Source organism: Aphanomyces astaci, assembly GCF_000520075.1.
Source record: "Aphanomyces astaci strain APO3 unplaced genomic scaffold supercont1.9, whole genome shotgun sequence".
Lineage (NCBI taxonomy): Eukaryota > Oomycota > Saprolegniomycetes > Saprolegniales > Verrucalvaceae > Aphanomyces > Aphanomyces astaci.
Window position 1 is genome coordinate 49076 of NW_009798272.1, and position 17236 is coordinate 66311.

Here is a 17236-nt window from a genome sequence, read left to right on the forward strand (position 1 = left end):
TAATCGTAGTTAGTGCCAACTAATTGATCATGAAATCATCTTTTGAGAATACTAATCACCGAGGTTACACTAACGTGTTTACAATCCGATCAATCATCGTTTCACGTTTACAGCAATAGTTCATCTCGTCGACTAACTACTTGGGTGTACAGCTAGTTAGTGCTCCAAGACTACTTACAAGCATATTTGTTCAAATTAGACAATAACCCTACATGAACTGCCTATTTGCTGCTGTCGTCGCCCCTATCGTAGCCATATTCGCTTGTATGAGCTACAACTGTTTGTGCAAAAACTCTTCGTAGCCGTGGCCCAGTAGCGTCCCCACGTCGCGGTCAATAGCCAGAGCCGTCACTGGCCATCCATTTCGATGGAGCTGCGTGTACAGGGGCACGAGCACGTCCGTGAGCACCCCTCGAAAGTGCCGCCATTTATAGAGCAGTTGGTCCAGCACGCGAGCATCCGAGTGCTGAGCGGTGAACCCCGTGCCGAGAATCTCCAGGCGCAGCCGAGTCATTTCTAGCCATCCATTCTCACCTCCAACAACGGATTGAAGAAATGAATGGTGCTAACTCACCGGCAATGATCGACGGATTGTTGCAATACCACCAGCACCCGTAAATGTGCACATTTGCAAACTTGTTGGCCACCACCGTCACTTCGTGCTGGTTGACACGGGACAAGTAGGTGGCTAAAAACTTGACCTACGCTCCATTTGGCCATGTCCGCCGATATGTATATATCTTCATCCATATAAATATATATATATATAGATGGAAATTATATGAATATATCAATGGAAATGGTATACTTCCATATATACTGATGGAAGATATATATATATATATATATATATATATATATATATGGAAATCATCTATATCGATATATAGATGGGAATCTTATATCTCGATGGAAATTATATATATATATATGTCATGTATAATACATATTTATATATCTATATATATATATTATAGATAGATATTTGTAACGTACGTTTGGGTTTTGTTTGGCCAGTCGCGAGAGGATCGACACGTCCGTCACGGCCACCCCGTCTCCCGCAATGCTCAACCTACATATTTCACCAAAAAATTCGAAAAATCATATATAAAAATCATATAAAATATATATATTCTCCATATGGAACTAGTACCGTGGGTTCAATTGCCTCACAGCGCCAAACTTCAACGCCACGGGAAGGCGCCGCGACTGCGCGAGGGGAAGCAGCACATGCTGCAGCAGCATGGCGCCGTCGGGTTGGATAGCGAGAGGGTCCGCCGCTGCCGACTCGCGCAGCGCAAACGTCGCGGGCACGCTCGCCATGAAGTACTCCGGCCGGAGAATGTCCACCCACGACTCCAAGTACTGCGTCACGCCAGCCAACGTGTGCGGCAGATGTCTACACAACCCCATACGTCCATTAGCTGTTCTATGGCTTATGCAGTAATGAAACGAATCTTACAATCTATTTATTATATAGGCATCCTACAGCCATGCATATATATATATATATCTTTACATTCGTCAACAATATTAATACAAAGGTATACTCTACAGTCATGTATTCTCGCCAACAATCATAAAACAAAGATATATTCTATAGCCATGCATATCTTTTTTTATATATCATCAACAATCCCAAAACAAGAGGTATATATATATATATATATATATATATATATATATATATATGTATATATACGTGCATCCCACCCAATCTCAGGATAACTGGCTGAATGAATAAGACAAAATATGATACACGTAATCGCTCCTACTATATATCGTATATGATATATAAACGTACTGCAAGTCCAGGGCAGGTCCGAGTGATGCCCAGTCGCCCAGCAGCAGCTGGTCCACCCGCAGCGCCGTGCGGAATTGCCTGGCGTTGTATGGCGTCTGATTGGTCCAATAAGAGGCTTCTTGTGGGTCGAACGGAATGTTGGTCATCACCACATAGCGAATTTTGGCCAGACGAAACACCAAGTCCACGTACGCATTGGGTTCTTGGGTTGCAAACCACGCTAACGAGTACATATTTCCATATATTTACCCGTTATCAACAACCAAATATATTTTCAAATCAACAACATATCGTTCAAGACCAAGCCAATAAACAACGCTAGGCGCAGCCATAAATCTAAAACTCTGGCCAACAATAAAGAGTAGAGTTCGTACACTCAGTTGACCCCCACGCGAATCACTTACTTGAGCAATATGTACGTATATATATATTTATTATATATATTCGATTCAAATTTGGAGGAGGGGGAGAGTGCTGAATATCGATTGAGAGCCAATGACCAAATATCGGCAGACACTCGAAATTCGACCAATCCAAACCCACCACGCAAATCAAGTGGCCAATCAAATCCTCTCTGCTCCGACCACGATTCCACATCGAATATATAATTGGTGTGTGTGACTTACAGTAACTCTAACGATTTTGACGAAACAAAACAGTTTAAACAGTACAAACCATCAGCAGTAGCACACGCACACATACCATCGAAAAAGAGTAAATGAATACTCATAATATTATATAAATATTAATATAGTTTGGATCGCATACCTCGAATAGCGGGCAAGTCGCGCGTCTTCACCAGTGCCGACAGACCGAGTAAGTTTAACGTTGTCACAACGCCCTGACACGCCTCCGACAGCGGCGATCGGTCGACAAACAGATGCGTCCAGATGGCATCGGCTTGCTTTGTCTTAGGCCAAGCCTAACAATTCCATCATATATACAATATATATTGTATATATTATATATTCAAAGAAAGCAAGATACATAAACGATCCAAGAGCAAATAATATTTTGCCAAGTCGATTCGAAATTGGAGTGTTTGGGTGGTGCTCAATCGAATGAGCAGAATCACCAAATCGGCAGACAATCGATGATCGACCAATCAAAACCTAGAACACTAATCAAGTGGCCAATCAAATCATCCACGCTACGACCAATTCAACCTTGAATTAGTGTATGACTAAGATTAGGGTGACACTGAACGATCTTTATATACAAAAGTTAGTACAAAGAATCGATCGATGATAGATTTGGCGAAGAATCATAGATTTGGCAAAGAATTAGCACAAAAGTCAACCAAATTTGGGGTAAAAGGATTACAATATTGTCGTGTGTTGTTTATTCTATCTACACTACCGAGACATTGACATGTACACAAGAATCGGCAAAAGTGGTGTGTGTTTATAGCCAATCAGAGTGCAGGAAACCATCCGTTCGACGTCAAAATAGTGTATGACTTCGATTAGTGTGATGATATATACCAATCACGTTTATACTACGTAGTAATTAGTTACAAAATCCAGTCCCAAGAAGAATCGTGATCGATAGAGTTGTCCAACGTCAAAGGCCAGTACTAGTACTACTACTAGTGTAAACGTACCAAAAATGTCTCGGGGGCGACGGGGGCCGTCATCAAGTACTCCGCGACCAAGTAATGATATGTTAGCAATGCATCAATTCCCCACAGCATGAGTGTATCATGGGATGGCGGAAACAAATGCGTGTGCACGTCGATGGCCCACGTGGACGCCACAGAGTCTGCCACGTATGCAGCTATGGCAAGTTCATCCTTCAAGGCTTCAGTGGATTGGGCTACGAGCTCCGTCAGCACATCGAGCACGGACGTAGGGGGGACCCTATGGCACACCCCCATTGTTTATCCATCTCACGATGTATATCGTTCAAACACAATTCAAGATTTATATATCTCATACCAATCATGAAAACCATAACTTCTTCTTGTTTTGAAATATATTTTTATATATATTGGTGCTGTTTTTTATCTTGTTTTTGAAATATCTTTTTATATTTGTGCTGTTTGATCAAAACACAAAAACACAACGACAAGTATATTGCTTCTTGGTGCATCCAATCTCCAAGCCTGGATTCCTTTATATACATATATAAACACAACCAAATCTCGTCGTACGTGATGAATCGACGATACATGGCTGCTACATTCGCAGCAAACGTGCGCCATCGGTCGTCCGCGTCGTCGTACCCGCCCCACCGACGCAGCAGCGTCCGCATCATATTGGTGGTGGCTTCCACCGAGCCGGACGCAGACGCCTCGCGCAGCAGACTCGGCACTTCACCCGCCTCGTCGTCTCGAAAGTCGTACGCGCCAGTCGCGACGTCGGCGCTCAGTCCTGTGGCATATGTCCATTTGGTTGGCCCATTGCCCGATCGAAGTACATGATCCATTTGGCCTAACCATCAGAACAAATAAATATCATCTTGAACAGGTTGCTCCTGCTATAGTTCTTGTGGTTGTTGGTTTTCGCAAGGGTTTTCGCAAGAATAAAAATATATACCGAGAAATTGTTTGCCGCGAGCTGTGACGATACCGCCGCCGTGGCTTATTGGGGTCAAAAAGCGAAGCAGACAAGCCGTGGCAAATGTAAAGTATATGCTTGGCATGTACGTAGGATTTGCCTGCAAAAAATATGGTGATATATATATCTCCCCGTCGAAATATATGTTCAAATTTATGTATCATACTATCATTGTGAATCGAATTCCAAAGAGCAAAAGAAATCCGCGATTTTTCACATATTGACACATATGTAGGTATTGTCGTACCGTTGCACGACCATGTAATCCAATGTGAATAAATTATTTAAATATACCATTTGTTAAGTTGATTTGAGCCATTGAGGTATGCAATCCTATGTATACGATTATATCTCAAAACATATATATATATAGATTTTGAGAGGCCATTGAGGTATACAATCATATATGTATACACGATCATATTGTCGATTTGATATATACAAATTTGGGGAGGGGGTGCAATCGAATCGCGCCGACCAAACCGATCCACAATCGATCTGATTGGTTGAATTTCATTGAGATGGTTTTGATTGGCTAATAATGTTGAGCTCATCAGACGTAGCCAATCAAATCGATTTAAATTCCAACGAGAAACCACAACACAATGACATTTCACTCGAAAGCACAATAATCACAATCTATATTTCACGGTGCAGATCAACGACAAATACGCTATGTCACCTTGAAAGTGTATTACAGGTACTATATACATGCAAAACAATAATATATATATATATATATATCATCCAACAACACGATTATGTACCTGGACATGGGGAGCGATGGTCGCCAACAAGCGGATGGTATACTTTGTCCATGCATTTTGCGCCACAAAAAACGTATCCATGCCGAAATATTTGTGTTTCAATCGATGGATCCAGTCCTTGTACACTTCTTGGATCACTCCCTACATCATATATATATATATATTATATACATCAATCCTACCTTATATATATATCAAATACATATATCAAACATATACACATTTCGTATACTATATATTTACATAGGAAAGGCCATGAGTGAGCAACCCAGGCGCCAGATCTTTTTGCACGAGACCGTCCAAGTAAGTAAACACCACCGGTGGCGCGGCAGCTGTCGTCGGAAGTCTGGACAGCGCGAGGGCGTACACCATGGCTGTATGCGTAGCATTGGCTATGCCCAGTTTAAGCAAGTGGTCTTGCGTCAGTGCATCTACGGGATGATGCTTGATATATATACACCTCGAGGGTATATATATTTGTACTGGGCTGGGTGCGAAGCTGGACGCCAGGAATGCTACCCCATGCCAATGGCAGTTGCCCGGTCAAGTCCTCAATCACCAGCGCTTTCGGCGGCAATGGCTCGGTGTACGGCACCATCGAGTTCGACGGCCGGCTGGCGGTGATCCTGTCTACCATCGAGTTGTGAAATGTGACGTGGGACGCCACAAGGGGCTGGAGCGCCGGAGGAACGAGCTCCAACACGATGCTATAACAGACGACGACATTTCAGATGTGTTATGGGTCGAGGCATGGCAATGAACATGCGTACGATCGAATCAAGTCGCCGTTGGCCGCCAAGTTGTCCGTGTTGATCACGGATATGCACTTGTCTACGTGTTCCCATCCCACAAATGGAATCTGGTCAAGATACGAGGATAGTTCTACCTGGGAAATACTCGACAAGCGCGACCAAGAACGCCGCCAAGTCCTTCATGGCTTGGCTACTCGGGTGAATCCCCGCTTCCGTTACGCCAACGCCAACGTAGCGAAGGTGTGTCAGCTCGGGAATGCGACCAAAGAACGCGGCTTTCTGCGCCGCCACGCCCAACGACGCCACGCCAGCCAGTTGGACCTACTTACACCACATAACAACGATCGAAAGATCTGGCGACTTGCACGAGGACGCACCTCTTGAGTGGACACGGACCCATCTCGCTCCACGGTATCCACTTCGTATTGAAGGTTGTCAAGCGTACACTGCTTGACAAAGTCGTCGCCCCGGGTTTGCAGCACCACGACGTTCAAGTTCACGTGGCGCCACACAGGAACTAGCACCGCGCGCTACGCATGTGCATCATAAGGACTCCTCACTGGGGGGTTGTTGAGAACGCCATGACGTGGTACATACCAAGAATCGGCCGGAGCCAAAGCACACGGCATCCACTTGCGTCGTCGTTGTCGTAGTCGCTGTCATCGTGATTAATGTTCAACGTGATGGAGCCGTTTTTGCGATCTTTCGCTCCGCCGGATAAACTTGCGTCATCCGGTGGATTGTCGTGCATTTTAACCCTCCGTATCAGCTAAAATGAATTATATCCTTGGTTTTGTCTATAAAAAAATTCGCTTGGTGTTCAATATTGAATCACTCTGGAAATTCTGATTGGTTGAAAATACTTGCCCTTTCTACTACCAGGTAAGTACAATAATTTTACTGTCTTTTGATTGGCTGGAGCATTAAAATTACTGTCTTTTGATTGGCTGGAGCATTAAAATTGCACTCACACAGTTGTCAACGTAAACCCGCCATCAATAGGACACTATAGTTAACGTGTATTACTACTGTATTAATAGTACTACTAATAGTTCGTATGAAGTAGAAATTATAAAGCAAAAGGTGTGGGTGATGTGTTGAGACCTCATCTCGTTGTTAAAATGTCGCAGTCTCTCAGTTTCAATCTCGTTTTATGTCGCTACTGCGCATTGACAAAGCCTCCAAAACATCCGCGCACGGTACGACTTCTTGGGGTGTCAAGGTATGCACTACAGATTTCACTGTTGTGGGTCGCAGTATTTCTACTTGGGGGCTAGCACCACACCCGGCAAATGGGCACGGCCTTGGTTCAGTTTGTCGCATGATGAAACGACTTTCAAGTGGTAAAAACCAAGACGAAAACAGTTACATCCGTGGGTGTGCCGGTCGAGGTCCTCGCCTCACCTGGTAAATAAATGTACTCTAACGTTACACTGGGATTGTGGAGTGGCCTCACCAACAAGAGTATCAACGGAACCGCCAACTACTACTTGGACAATAAATCAATTTTAAAAAAATCAATCGTTTAATAAATTATATAAATATAAAAATTGAACAAATATTTTGAATGCATGGGATGGGTTACTGTCCAGCGTAGCGTATACTGTACGTGTGTACAGTTGGCATGGGAATTGAATATACTCCAACACTGGATTCCACGGTTGTGCAGCTGGTGAGATTAGCTACCGTAGTGTCGCCCACACGTGTCCATCGTTGTTTTGATATTGACAGTGAAGTCACTCAATGTAAATTGTTACTCCTAACGTGAACTATTAATAGGTGGAAGTTACCACCCAAAAAAGTATTATTGTGCTTTTCACATATTTTGTCTAATCTGGGTATAAATACCCGCTTTTAACCAGTGGGTGACGAAGTTTTAGATTAATTCAACTTAGTTTTAGCTAATCGGAAGTACCTATGATTGGATGAGCAAGAGCTGTTCCTGCAGCATATGTTGCTAACCTGAAGCGTTTGCCCATTTCATTTCGGCAAACGCGGGGGTTTACAGAGTGGATTACCTAATACACGCGAGTGTGATTCTTGACTATGCTCGATAAAGGTTGATGTTGAGTGCTTCTTGCTCGACTTTTCGTGCCAAAGAGTTGCTAACAAGCTGGCTGCAAAGCTCGTGTGAGCTGGTGCACTGCGAGCTTACCCCAGTAGGTCATTACTCTGCATGACTGCTTGGCCACGGGAGTTAATAAAACGAAGTAGTTTTAGTAAAACAACGCAAGTTTTAGATCAGCCAATGACAGAACGGTGGGGAAGCTTACTTTTACGTCGAGTGCAACTTCAGTTTAGGTTAAACTTTGGATGGTTTTAGGAGCTAAAACAACGGGCAAAATATGTGAAAAGCACAATACAAGGCAACTTGGTATCGAATTTAGTCCTTCAAAATTGGTATTTCCAACTTGGTATCGAATTTCAGGGTGCCTTGTCACTTGTTGCATAAACGTGGGATGACATCCCACAATAATGCCATAATTGCACCATGTCAGGCGCTGCTAGCTCGAGCAGCTCCGACAAGGACAAGGGCGTGCTTAACGCGGGGGTTGCCGGAGTCGTCCGTGGCACGCTACGCTCTACAATGCGCTCCATGGCACCGTGTGTACAGTTGGCATGGGAATTGAATATACTCCAACACTGGATTCCACGGTTGTGCAGCTGGTGAGATTAGCTACCGTAGTGTCGCCCACACGTGTCCATCGTTGTTTTGATATTGACAGTGAAGTCACTCAATGTAAATTGTTACTCCTAACGTGAACTATTAATAGGTGGAAGTTACCACCCAAAAAAGTATTATTGTGCTTTTCACATATTTTGTCTAATCTGGGTATAAATACCCGCTTTTAACCAGTGGGTGACGAAGTTTTAGATTAATTCAACTTAGTTTTAGCTAATCGGAAGTACCTATGATTGGATGAGCAAGAGCTGTTCCTGCAGCATATGTTGCTAACCTGAAGCGTTTGCCCATTTCATTTCGGCAAACGCGGGGGTTTACAGAGTGGATTACCTAATACACGCGAGTGTGATTCTTGACTACGCTCGATAAAGGTTGATGTTGAGTGCTTCTTGCTCGACTTTTCGTGCCAAAGAGTTGCTAACAAGCTGGCTGCAAAGCTCGTGTGAGCTGGTGCACTGCGAGCTTACCCCAGTAGGTCATTACTCTGCATGACTGCTTGGCCACGGGAGTTAATAAAACGAAGTAGTTTTAGTAAAACAACGCAAGTTTTAGATCAGCCAATGACAGAACGGTGGGGAAGCTTACTCTTACGTCGAGTGCAACTTCAGTTTAGGTTAAACTTTGGATGGTTTTAGGAGCTAAAACAACGGGCAAAATATGTGAAAAGCACAATACAAGGCAACTTGGTATCGAATTTAGTCCTTCAAAATTGGTATTTCCAACTTGGTATCGAATTTCAGGGTGCCTTGTCACTTGTTGCATAAACGTGGGATGACATCCCACAATAATGCCATAATTGCACCATGTCAGGCGCTGCTAGCTCGAGCAGCTCCGACAAGGACAAGGGCGTGCTTAACGCGGGGGTTGCCGGAGTCGTCCGTGGCACGCTACGCTCTACAATGCGCTCCATGGCACCGCGACTAGCTCGATATCGTCCCAAGTTGCGACCACCACGGGTGCCCGTGAAGGAAGGCACGGCCATGTTCCATGGGTCCGCATGCATGCTCATCACACACTTGCTATCATGGACGTCATTATATCATTGTAACTAGCGTCTTGGAAGCTGCCCATCATCAAGCAGTGCACAGTGCGCCAGAACATGAAAACGGATACCTTCGGAAGCGTATCGTCGCCCAAGCTCCTGGGCTAGCGCGCACGGCTGTCCTCGGTGCATTCATTCTCCGTAACCACGTTTTAAACCTTGTTTGTTTTCGCTAGGGTTTATACTGTGGACGGCATACGACATTGCGATTGAACACCTGTCGGAACGTCAAGTACACATAACGTTCAGTAGTTTCTTTATCCAATGCAATATAACTCACCTTGCTTAGACCCACAAATCTCTTGGCTCGACCGTGTGGATCTCCATGGTAGCTGGGGGCTCGGCGGGGGCCCTTCACGGAGTACTTACAGGAGCCACGGACAAGTTCTTCTTTCCCCAACTTGCGGTGGCGGATCGTCCGAGTCGGCTGGGGGGCGTGACCTTCAGCCATGGGCTGTCCCATATGGCAATGTTTGCCACCTACCAAAGTATTCGAGCATACGTGGTGGACAACAGGGAGGTTTGTACTTCCTGTGTGAATGTTTCTTTCATCATTTTTTCAATCTGATGGCTACATTATAGTGGCATCCCATGGCTGGCATCGTCGCAGCCGGCGCCGTGTCCGGGGTGGCGGTGGACGTCGTGTCGCATTTGACAGCGCCGTTTGAACACGTGGCGTTGTACGGAAGAACCCCCCCCCAACTCGGTTACAAGCGTGATGCAATCTCTGATCGTTTGGGATGGATAGCGCCGACGCGTGTAGACATTTCAAGTATGTGAAACTGCCCCCTGCGTCCGAGATGGCCATTTCAGCGGGGGCCACCGTCGTGGGTACGTTGGATCTATATGTATATGTTTATATGTAACAATGTTGCGAATCGTTTAGGCTGGGTCGCGTTTGAAAGGGCCAAGGAGATGCACAACAACTGAGAGTCAACTATTTACAGACGAGTTTGCATCCAATCACATGTGTACACCACCAACGTTATACACATCGATCGCACACTATCTCTAGTCGACACACACATTCCCGTCATCGGCGACTTAGGATAACTACCTAGTCATAAGGACTCGAATAACTGCGCAGGAATTGTTCGTTCGTTCTTTCGAATTGTCGTGGATTCGATCAAGTACAACTATTATATTGGACTGAAATATTGTCGATTTTGTTCAAATTTCCCAATTTTGCATGGTTCGTTCAATCGAGCACAAATAGAGCTGAGACAACTGATTGGCCATTATCCACTTCGTCCTTTCCAGTAGATACTCGAAAATGGATTGTAGCCAATCAGCGACAAGTAATTTCGGATTGACCAATGGGAGAGATTAGTGCTCGATTCGCTCGGCGAGATTCGATTGAACGGGGTCCGGAAATTCATACCGAATCTCCAATATTGACATTTCAAAACATTATCGCAGAGTTTTAACGTTGCACGATAAGTTTCAGTCTTTCCGTGGTGTCAAGTCACCAGCCTTTTAATTCAAGTCACGAGCCTTTTCCCTGGTGTAGCAAGTGCTACTTGTAGTAGTAGCCACGTTTAGCAACTAGCGTGCACTCCCAACCACCCATTCAACGACATATGTTTTTCTTTATTTTTAACAAGATATACTCGCAGTGGTTGCTACTACTACATCCACGTACAGTACAGACCCTCCCCCCGATCCGCGTATTAGCCCAACAACGGGCGGATCTTGGCGTACAAAATGTCATAGTCGACGTCGTCGAACGCATGGATTCCATTGAGATAGATGCTGGGGGTGCCATACACGCCCCGGGTGGTGCCGTACTTAAAGTCCGCGCGCACCTCGAGATTGCGGTCGCGGGATTTGAGTCCGCTGTCGACGTCGCCGCCTCCTAGCTCGGGTAACGCCGCGAGCGCGAGCTTCTTGATGGCGGCCTTGGTTTCCGGAAGCCCGACGTCTTGGTTGAACACGGACTGGTTCTTGAACACAGCTGCGGCCCAGCGCGTAAACGCTTCGTCGCTGCCCGTGATGTTCACGAATGCCTGACCGGCGTGATGCAGCACGAACGCGTTGCGGTGGTACGGGAGGGGGAAGTGATGAAAGAGGACGCGGATCTTGTCCGGGTAGTCGTCGGCGATCTTGGTCACGTGGGGGAAGGCATCACGACTGTACGGGCACAGTAGGTCGAGGAAAAAGTCGAGTTGGATCGAAGCGTGCGGGGACCCGTAGTTGTACGTGAGCCCCAACGGACGCTTGGGAACGGGTGCGTCGGCGGTGGCGGCGGCCGCGACGAAAGCGATGACGGCAACGAGACTGACCATGCTGCTTCAACGTGAATTCAACAATGGCATATGTGTGTGTGGCTTGGCTTTTGGTTGTAGTACGACGACGTGATTCTGAAATTCCTGGTAAGCGCAGGTACATACGACTATGTACTGTAGTACTTCGACGTATTTGCAATGTGTACGCTTACGAAGGGTCCCACATGTACGGCTGGCACACGATATCATTTTTATGGGCCGACTGTGACAAGGTATTTTTACTCTTGATCTTTGGGTTCGCTCCCACCCAGGAGCCAATCCACGTGCTTGTATTGCATGATGCGATCCTAAACTTGACTTTCCATCATAAAAATGCCAACCGGATTAGGTCGTTGGTTGCGTGGTCTGTGTTGGGTTGTAATAATATGTATACTATATTATTTGGATCTAACAAATATATTGTACAAATCAAACTGAGTGGGCATGAGGCAGGCACTAACTGGTGGTATGTCCGCTGCCAATGTTGCAGGGTCAGCAGTACTATTCGCTTTCGAAGTCATGGGCAAAGTTAGCGCTACGAGTCCACTGTGCTCGATCACCATTGATGTCCCGATGATACAGTGCACCTGTACAGTAGTACTACCGCGACAGACAGGGACGGGCGACGCGTTGGCGTGTCATGGAAATTCAAGGATCTAATTCGATGGAGAAAGCAAGACGAACCCAAGCACGTCATGCTTTAGAGTATCAACTGGGGTGGTGTCATTCCTATGTTGCAGCCACATCGAAAATGCTTGCCAAGGGCAAGGGACCAACCAGCACGGCTGACAATGCCAACATGTTCTCGTGGGTATAAAAATCGTCTGGTCTGCGATACGGTCCATTTCGCACTTTGAAACAAGGGCCTTACATTTCGACGGTTGGAATTGACCTCTAGTACAATTCCCTCATTAAAACTGTTCCATTTGTCCAGAAAACACTGCAACTTGAGTGTTTATATGGAACTTTGTAAGCTCGGACCACCTTACCTCTTACGAGGGGTTTAACATCGTATGTACTCACTGGGGAGTCGCAGGTAGGTTGCCGGGCTACGGGCGAAAAGGTGTATCCAGATTACACAATTCCCTCATTGTCAGGTCAAACAATATTGGAACTGTTTAAATGAGGGAATTATTCATGGACCTACCAGTATTAGTCGTCAACAGCGTTCGTCAGCATGCACTAACATAAATGCAACGACCTACTATTAATAGTACTAATAGTACTATACTGCTAAAGTGGCCTCGGCTACTCTTACAACATACGCAGTTACCGTTACAGTTAATAATAGTAACCCACCAACAAGGGACAGCTCAGGTTGTCATGTCCCGGCAAGATTCAGACTCATGGATACAGTATATCTATGGTACTACAGTATACTGGTAACTAACTACAGTACGACATTTGTAGTTGGACGTAGCGTATAAATCACGAATGCCATGGTAAATGCTCGTTCATTTCCAATACACTTCACTTTTGAACGATCCACGCTATGGTCAAGTCCACCACGCTGCTCGCCGCCCTCGCGCCTTTGGCGCTTGTAGCCGCCGAGGCCCCCATTCCCGCGCACCCATTCGGCATTCCGTACAACGATGGGTCCCCCGACGCCCCAATCCAAATCGACTTTTTCCTCGACTTACTGTGCCCAGATAGTGCGCATGCGTTCCCGAACGTGGTCAAGCTCGCCGACAAATACCCGATCGACGTACGCGTGCTCTTTCACCACTTCCCCCTTCCGTACCACCGCAACGCCTACATTTTGCACCAAGCCGCGACGACCATTCTCAACGCGACCAACGACGACGCGTCCTTCGCCAAGTGGGCCGACACGGTGCTCAAGAACCGAAAATTGTTTTCCCATAACGCCACCGTGGAAGGCGTGTCCGCGAACATCAAGAAGCTGGCGGCGACCGCTTTCCCCGACCTGAAGGGCAGCGTAATCGATGCCGGCCTTGCCAATCGCCAGCGCAACCTCGAAGTGCGCTGGGACTTCAAGTACGGAGGCACGCGGGGCGTGTACGGAACGCCAGCGATCTTTATCAACGGCATTTTCGTCGACTTCAACGACAATGTCACATACGACAGACTGTACGACAAAGTGAAGCCGCTCTTGTAATGTGCCATGTGATACTGTTGCATGTAATTCCGAGTAACGATTCAATTCCTACGTACTAGTAGTATGTTGGTCCTGGGACTTTTGCGCATTTGCTATATTACTAGTATGGTGCATTTCAACTAAAGACTACTAGTACAAAAAAATGCCTTGTCTTTCGACTATTCCAAGGATATCAATTTCAATAGTAAACAGGTGCAGTAAGGATTTTCAAAAGTAGCGTTTTTTGTAGGGCATCAGTCATCGGCAACGATTTAGACTTGTGTAATGTATTGAATCCCCCACGCTCTAGTTCGCGGGATGCTGTCATCATATTAGCTATCAAAGGAATATGTGTTTAGAATGGGCTACAGTAACGATTTCTGTATGATCAACACAAAATTGACAGGTTCAACCTCTAATTTATAAGGGGCACTAATTCTTGAAGAACTACATTTTGACCAATAAGAGGTATTCAGGCATTTCTATTGGCTTAGAACAGTGCCGATGACTGGTGTCTTTGCCGATGACTGGTGCCCTACGTTACTCTTGTATCACATACTTGTAAGATTTAATATTCTACTTCTCCGTGTAATACAGTTTTTATATTAGTTGCATTTCTAAATTTAATTACTTGAATACTTTATACATATCATTATTAAGAGGTTCTGGGGATTTTGTCACTCAAGTATATACGTAGTATTATTCACTGGCCGGGAATTAAATTCACACAGGGAAATTTCAATTTTAGAAATTCGACGAGCAAATTGACCATGTGATACAAATGATGGGACCTGCATAAAGTTATAAAGCTCGTCACGATCTTCAAAATGCGTGTTTTCGCAGCCTCATCGGATGAATGGGTGACGAGTTATGGCACGCAGAAAGTAGGCCAAGCTGGCCGGGAATTACATGAATCACCTTACCTACGATTGGAAATGATTGATAGGTTCACTTTGTCGAGCCTTGAACAACTGTATCTCAGCAAAATAGGTTATTGCCTTGACAATGGGTATACTTCCAGATAGAGAATTTCACTATAGAAATCCGATTTTAATGCTTAGTGGGTCCTAATTAGTTTATCTTAGAAGTTATGGTCAAAATCAATCAGGAATGATGCTCAATTTTCACTGTGCTTCCGAATAATTTCTGTACGCCTATATTTGATTACTCGAGTACACTGATACAGTGCACTCTGTAGTGTGAGGATCAATTTGATATACGCAAAACAGCTAATCAGGAAGCTAATATCAACAAACGTCATTATCTCATTGTAGCGTCTTGGAACATCTCCATCATCAAGCAGTATACAGTGCACCAGAGCATGAAAAAGGACCCCTCCGGAAGCGCATCGTCTCCCAAACACCCGGGCTAGCTCGCACCGCTGTCCTCGGTTCATTCATTCGTCTTGACCATGTTTTAAACATAGTTTGTCTTGCGCTCCTTGGCTAAAACTCTCCTTTAAAAAAAATTCATTCTAAGATTGGGTTAACTGTAAGGCCGAGCCTGGATGCCACAGAAATTTTAGGTCAAATAACATTCTGACAGAGAATTCCCTTTTCAAATGAGAGGCGAGAAAATATTTTCAAATTATTTTGATGTGACCTCTGGATGACATGATGGAATGGGAACTACTGTATTGATAGAATATCATGCTGATAAAAAATGGACAGTTGCAGTTCAAACTTTTTTCTGTCCGAAAGCAGTCAAAACTCTACGTATTATGTCACTTAATATATGTTAGATTTGGTAGCCAAACACACAAAAGTTGTCGCTTGAAAAATTGTCAAAATATTTCTGAAAAGTTGCAAAAGTAGGTGTTTTCTGACATTTTTTGTGGCAGCTAGGGTGGCCCTACTAGTAACGTAGATTTCCAATTTACTGTTAAGAGACATGGGACAATTTCAGGGACATCGGACCTACCCACCTTGAAATTTGTGTACACATACCTCTTTAAATAAATGTTCTTCTTGTTCCCATGTGTTTTAATGTTATATAAATCAATGGCTCTATAAATACATAACCTTTTATGGTTGCATATGTACCTGACAGAATACTATACCTAACCACAAAAAATATATGCATGGATAAATACTAAGATCAAGCTTAAAATACGTCTCTTAAATTGTCCGCTACTTTGGATGCGTTTTTGCTTAGAAAATGGGATATTATGACATGATAGATACTGTGAAAATAGATGTTTCAGTGCTTATTGGAAAGACCTGTGTTTCCTGTTCAATTATCAGTTTTCAGAAGTCGACACCAATTCCTCAGTGCCAGCTGCTTCCATTTCCCGGCAGCGACTCCAAAATTTGTCTCTTAAATTGGAAATCTACCTTAAAAATGTCATTTTACGGATGAGGTATTTCATTGACTTATTCAACATTCTACAATAATCTTATCAAGCAGCGCTTAATTGGCTAGGAATTATGGATGAATAATGCGAAAGGTCCGACCGCCTCCGACCACCTCCGACCAATCAGAGGGGTCGGAGGTTGATCGCAATAATTGAAATTAGGACTAGGAGTTATGGGTATATCTGATAATATCCCTATACAAGTACATACAATATTCTATATCCAGAACGCTTAGGAGCGAGCTTAGGCCCGTTCGCCCGCGAGTCGACTCAATATAACAGGAATGATCTATCGAAAGGTTGGGAGCACCGGAAGCCGGGAGCGAAGCGAACCAGGCCGAGGAGCCCCCCTACTGTCCTAGTTATAGCCCTAAATAGGATAATTCGGACACAGGCTATCTATAAATGACCACTTCACGGTCGGACCTTTCATGTTATGGGATGTCGTTATTTACTGTAAAACCTTATTCAAGTTGTTTGCCCGTTTGAAATGGGCAAACAAACTTGAATAAACTTGGCACCCATAATTCCTACTGTAACGTTAGTTGTTTTACGATGAGTAAAATTACCGGTAAAGGTGCGTTGGTATGCCGTGACTACCACGCCACCGCTACGTTGGAGCTTGCGCACTCGATTCATCCTCCTAAGCGTACGAATCGTACGCTTAGGAGGACGTACAGTAGTACGGGACGACCCCAGAACCTGGCTACACTACCACGACCACCACCGCCATTCCTGCGGCCACGGCATATGCTCGCCAAATAATGCATACAACCCACACCCACCCATCCTGCCTAACCAACTCCTGTTACCTCAACTTCTACTCTCGTAGCATGGCACGGCAACAGCTACCTTGCAATCACCACCATACAGCTCCACTGTCGAGATCAGGAGTAGACATAGTAATGAACCCCAGTT

The 17236-nt window shown here is 44.9% G+C and overlaps 4 protein-coding genes across 8 annotated transcripts; 2 read left to right on the forward strand and 2 right to left on the reverse strand.

Annotated features, from left to right (window-relative positions):
• Positions 1–174: 174 nt before the first annotated feature.
• H257_04874 (hypothetical protein) lies at positions 175–6573 on the reverse strand. Of its 4 annotated transcripts, XM_009829520.1 has the most exons (16): positions 6479–6573; positions 6259–6411; positions 6016–6202; positions 5900–5960; positions 5613–5836; positions 5373–5560; positions 5130–5270; positions 4342–4462; positions 3957–4236; positions 3408–3663; positions 2573–2726; positions 1805–2024; positions 1154–1399; positions 997–1072; positions 575–701; positions 175–516 (listed from the first exon to the last, which is right to left on the reverse strand). In XM_009829520.1, exons 1-16 carry the CDS (start codon positions 6542–6544, stop codon positions 272–274), a joined length of 2745 nt encoding a protein of 914 aa, XP_009827822.1. In that variant the 5' UTR covers positions 6545–6573; the 3' UTR covers positions 175–271. The 4 variants fall into 4 exon arrangements, with proteins under 4 accessions (XP_009827822.1, XP_009827824.1, XP_009827823.1 ...); XM_009829522.1 differs by having other exon boundaries at positions 997–1399; XM_009829521.1 differs by lacking the exons at positions 175–516; positions 575–701 and having other exon boundaries at positions 911–1072.
• A 2782-nt stretch (positions 6574–9355) lies between these two features.
• On the forward strand, positions 9356–10695 carry H257_04875. 2 transcript variants are annotated; one of them, XM_009829524.1, is made up of 6 exons: positions 9356–9732; positions 9783–9838; positions 9896–10126; positions 10189–10286; positions 10355–10437; positions 10493–10695. In XM_009829524.1, exons 1-6 carry the CDS (start codon positions 9552–9554, stop codon positions 10534–10536), a joined length of 693 nt encoding a protein of 230 aa, XP_009827826.1. In that variant the 5' UTR covers positions 9356–9551; the 3' UTR covers positions 10537–10695. The 2 variants fall into 2 exon arrangements, with proteins under 2 accessions (XP_009827826.1, XP_009827827.1); XM_009829525.1 differs by having other exon boundaries at positions 10189–10437.
• A 481-nt stretch (positions 10696–11176) lies between these two features.
• Positions 11177–11920, reverse strand: H257_04876 (hypothetical protein). The gene has a single exon (XM_009829526.1). It carries the CDS (start codon positions 11889–11891, stop codon positions 11277–11279), a length of 615 nt encoding a protein of 204 aa, XP_009827828.1. The 5' UTR covers positions 11892–11920; the 3' UTR covers positions 11177–11276.
• A 1436-nt stretch (positions 11921–13356) lies between these two features.
• Positions 13357–14050, forward strand: H257_04877 (hypothetical protein). The gene has a single exon (XM_009829527.1). The coding sequence runs from the start codon at positions 13363–13365 to the stop codon at positions 13984–13986; it is 624 nt and encodes a 207-aa protein (XP_009827829.1). The 5' UTR covers positions 13357–13362; the 3' UTR covers positions 13987–14050.
• Positions 14051–17236: the final 3186 nt, after the last annotated feature.

Excerpts from the sequence above, each read along its gene's own strand:
- H257_04874 (XM_009829520.1), bottom strand. The coding sequence starts at position 6,544 with ATGACAGCGACTACGACAACGACGACGCAAGTGGATGCCGTGTGCTTT. Across the intron at positions 6,412-6,478 it reads TTGGCTCCGGCCGATTCTTG|CGCGCGGTGCTAGTTCCTGT; the intron begins GTATGTACCACG and ends GCACATGCGTAG. Across the intron at positions 702-996 it reads TGGCCAAACAAAACCCAAAC|GTCAAGTTTTTAGCCACCTA; the intron begins GTACGTTACAAA and ends AATGGAGCGTAG.
- H257_04875 (XM_009829524.1), top strand. The coding sequence starts at position 9,552 with ATGGGTCCGCATGCATGCTCATCACACACTTGCTATCATGGACGTCAT. Across the intron at positions 9,733-9,782 it reads AGCGCGCACGGCTGTCCTCG|GGTTTATACTGTGGACGGCA; the intron begins GTGCATTCATTC and ends TGTTTTCGCTAG. Across the intron at positions 10,438-10,492 it reads AGCGGGGGCCACCGTCGTGG|GCTGGGTCGCGTTTGAAAGG; the intron begins GTACGTTGGATC and ends CGAATCGTTTAG.
- H257_04876 (XM_009829526.1), bottom strand. The coding sequence starts at position 11,891 with ATGGTCAGTCTCGTTGCCGTCATCGCTTTCGTCGCGGCCGCCGCCACC.
- H257_04877 (XM_009829527.1), top strand. The coding sequence starts at position 13,363 with ATGGTCAAGTCCACCACGCTGCTCGCCGCCCTCGCGCCTTTGGCGCTT.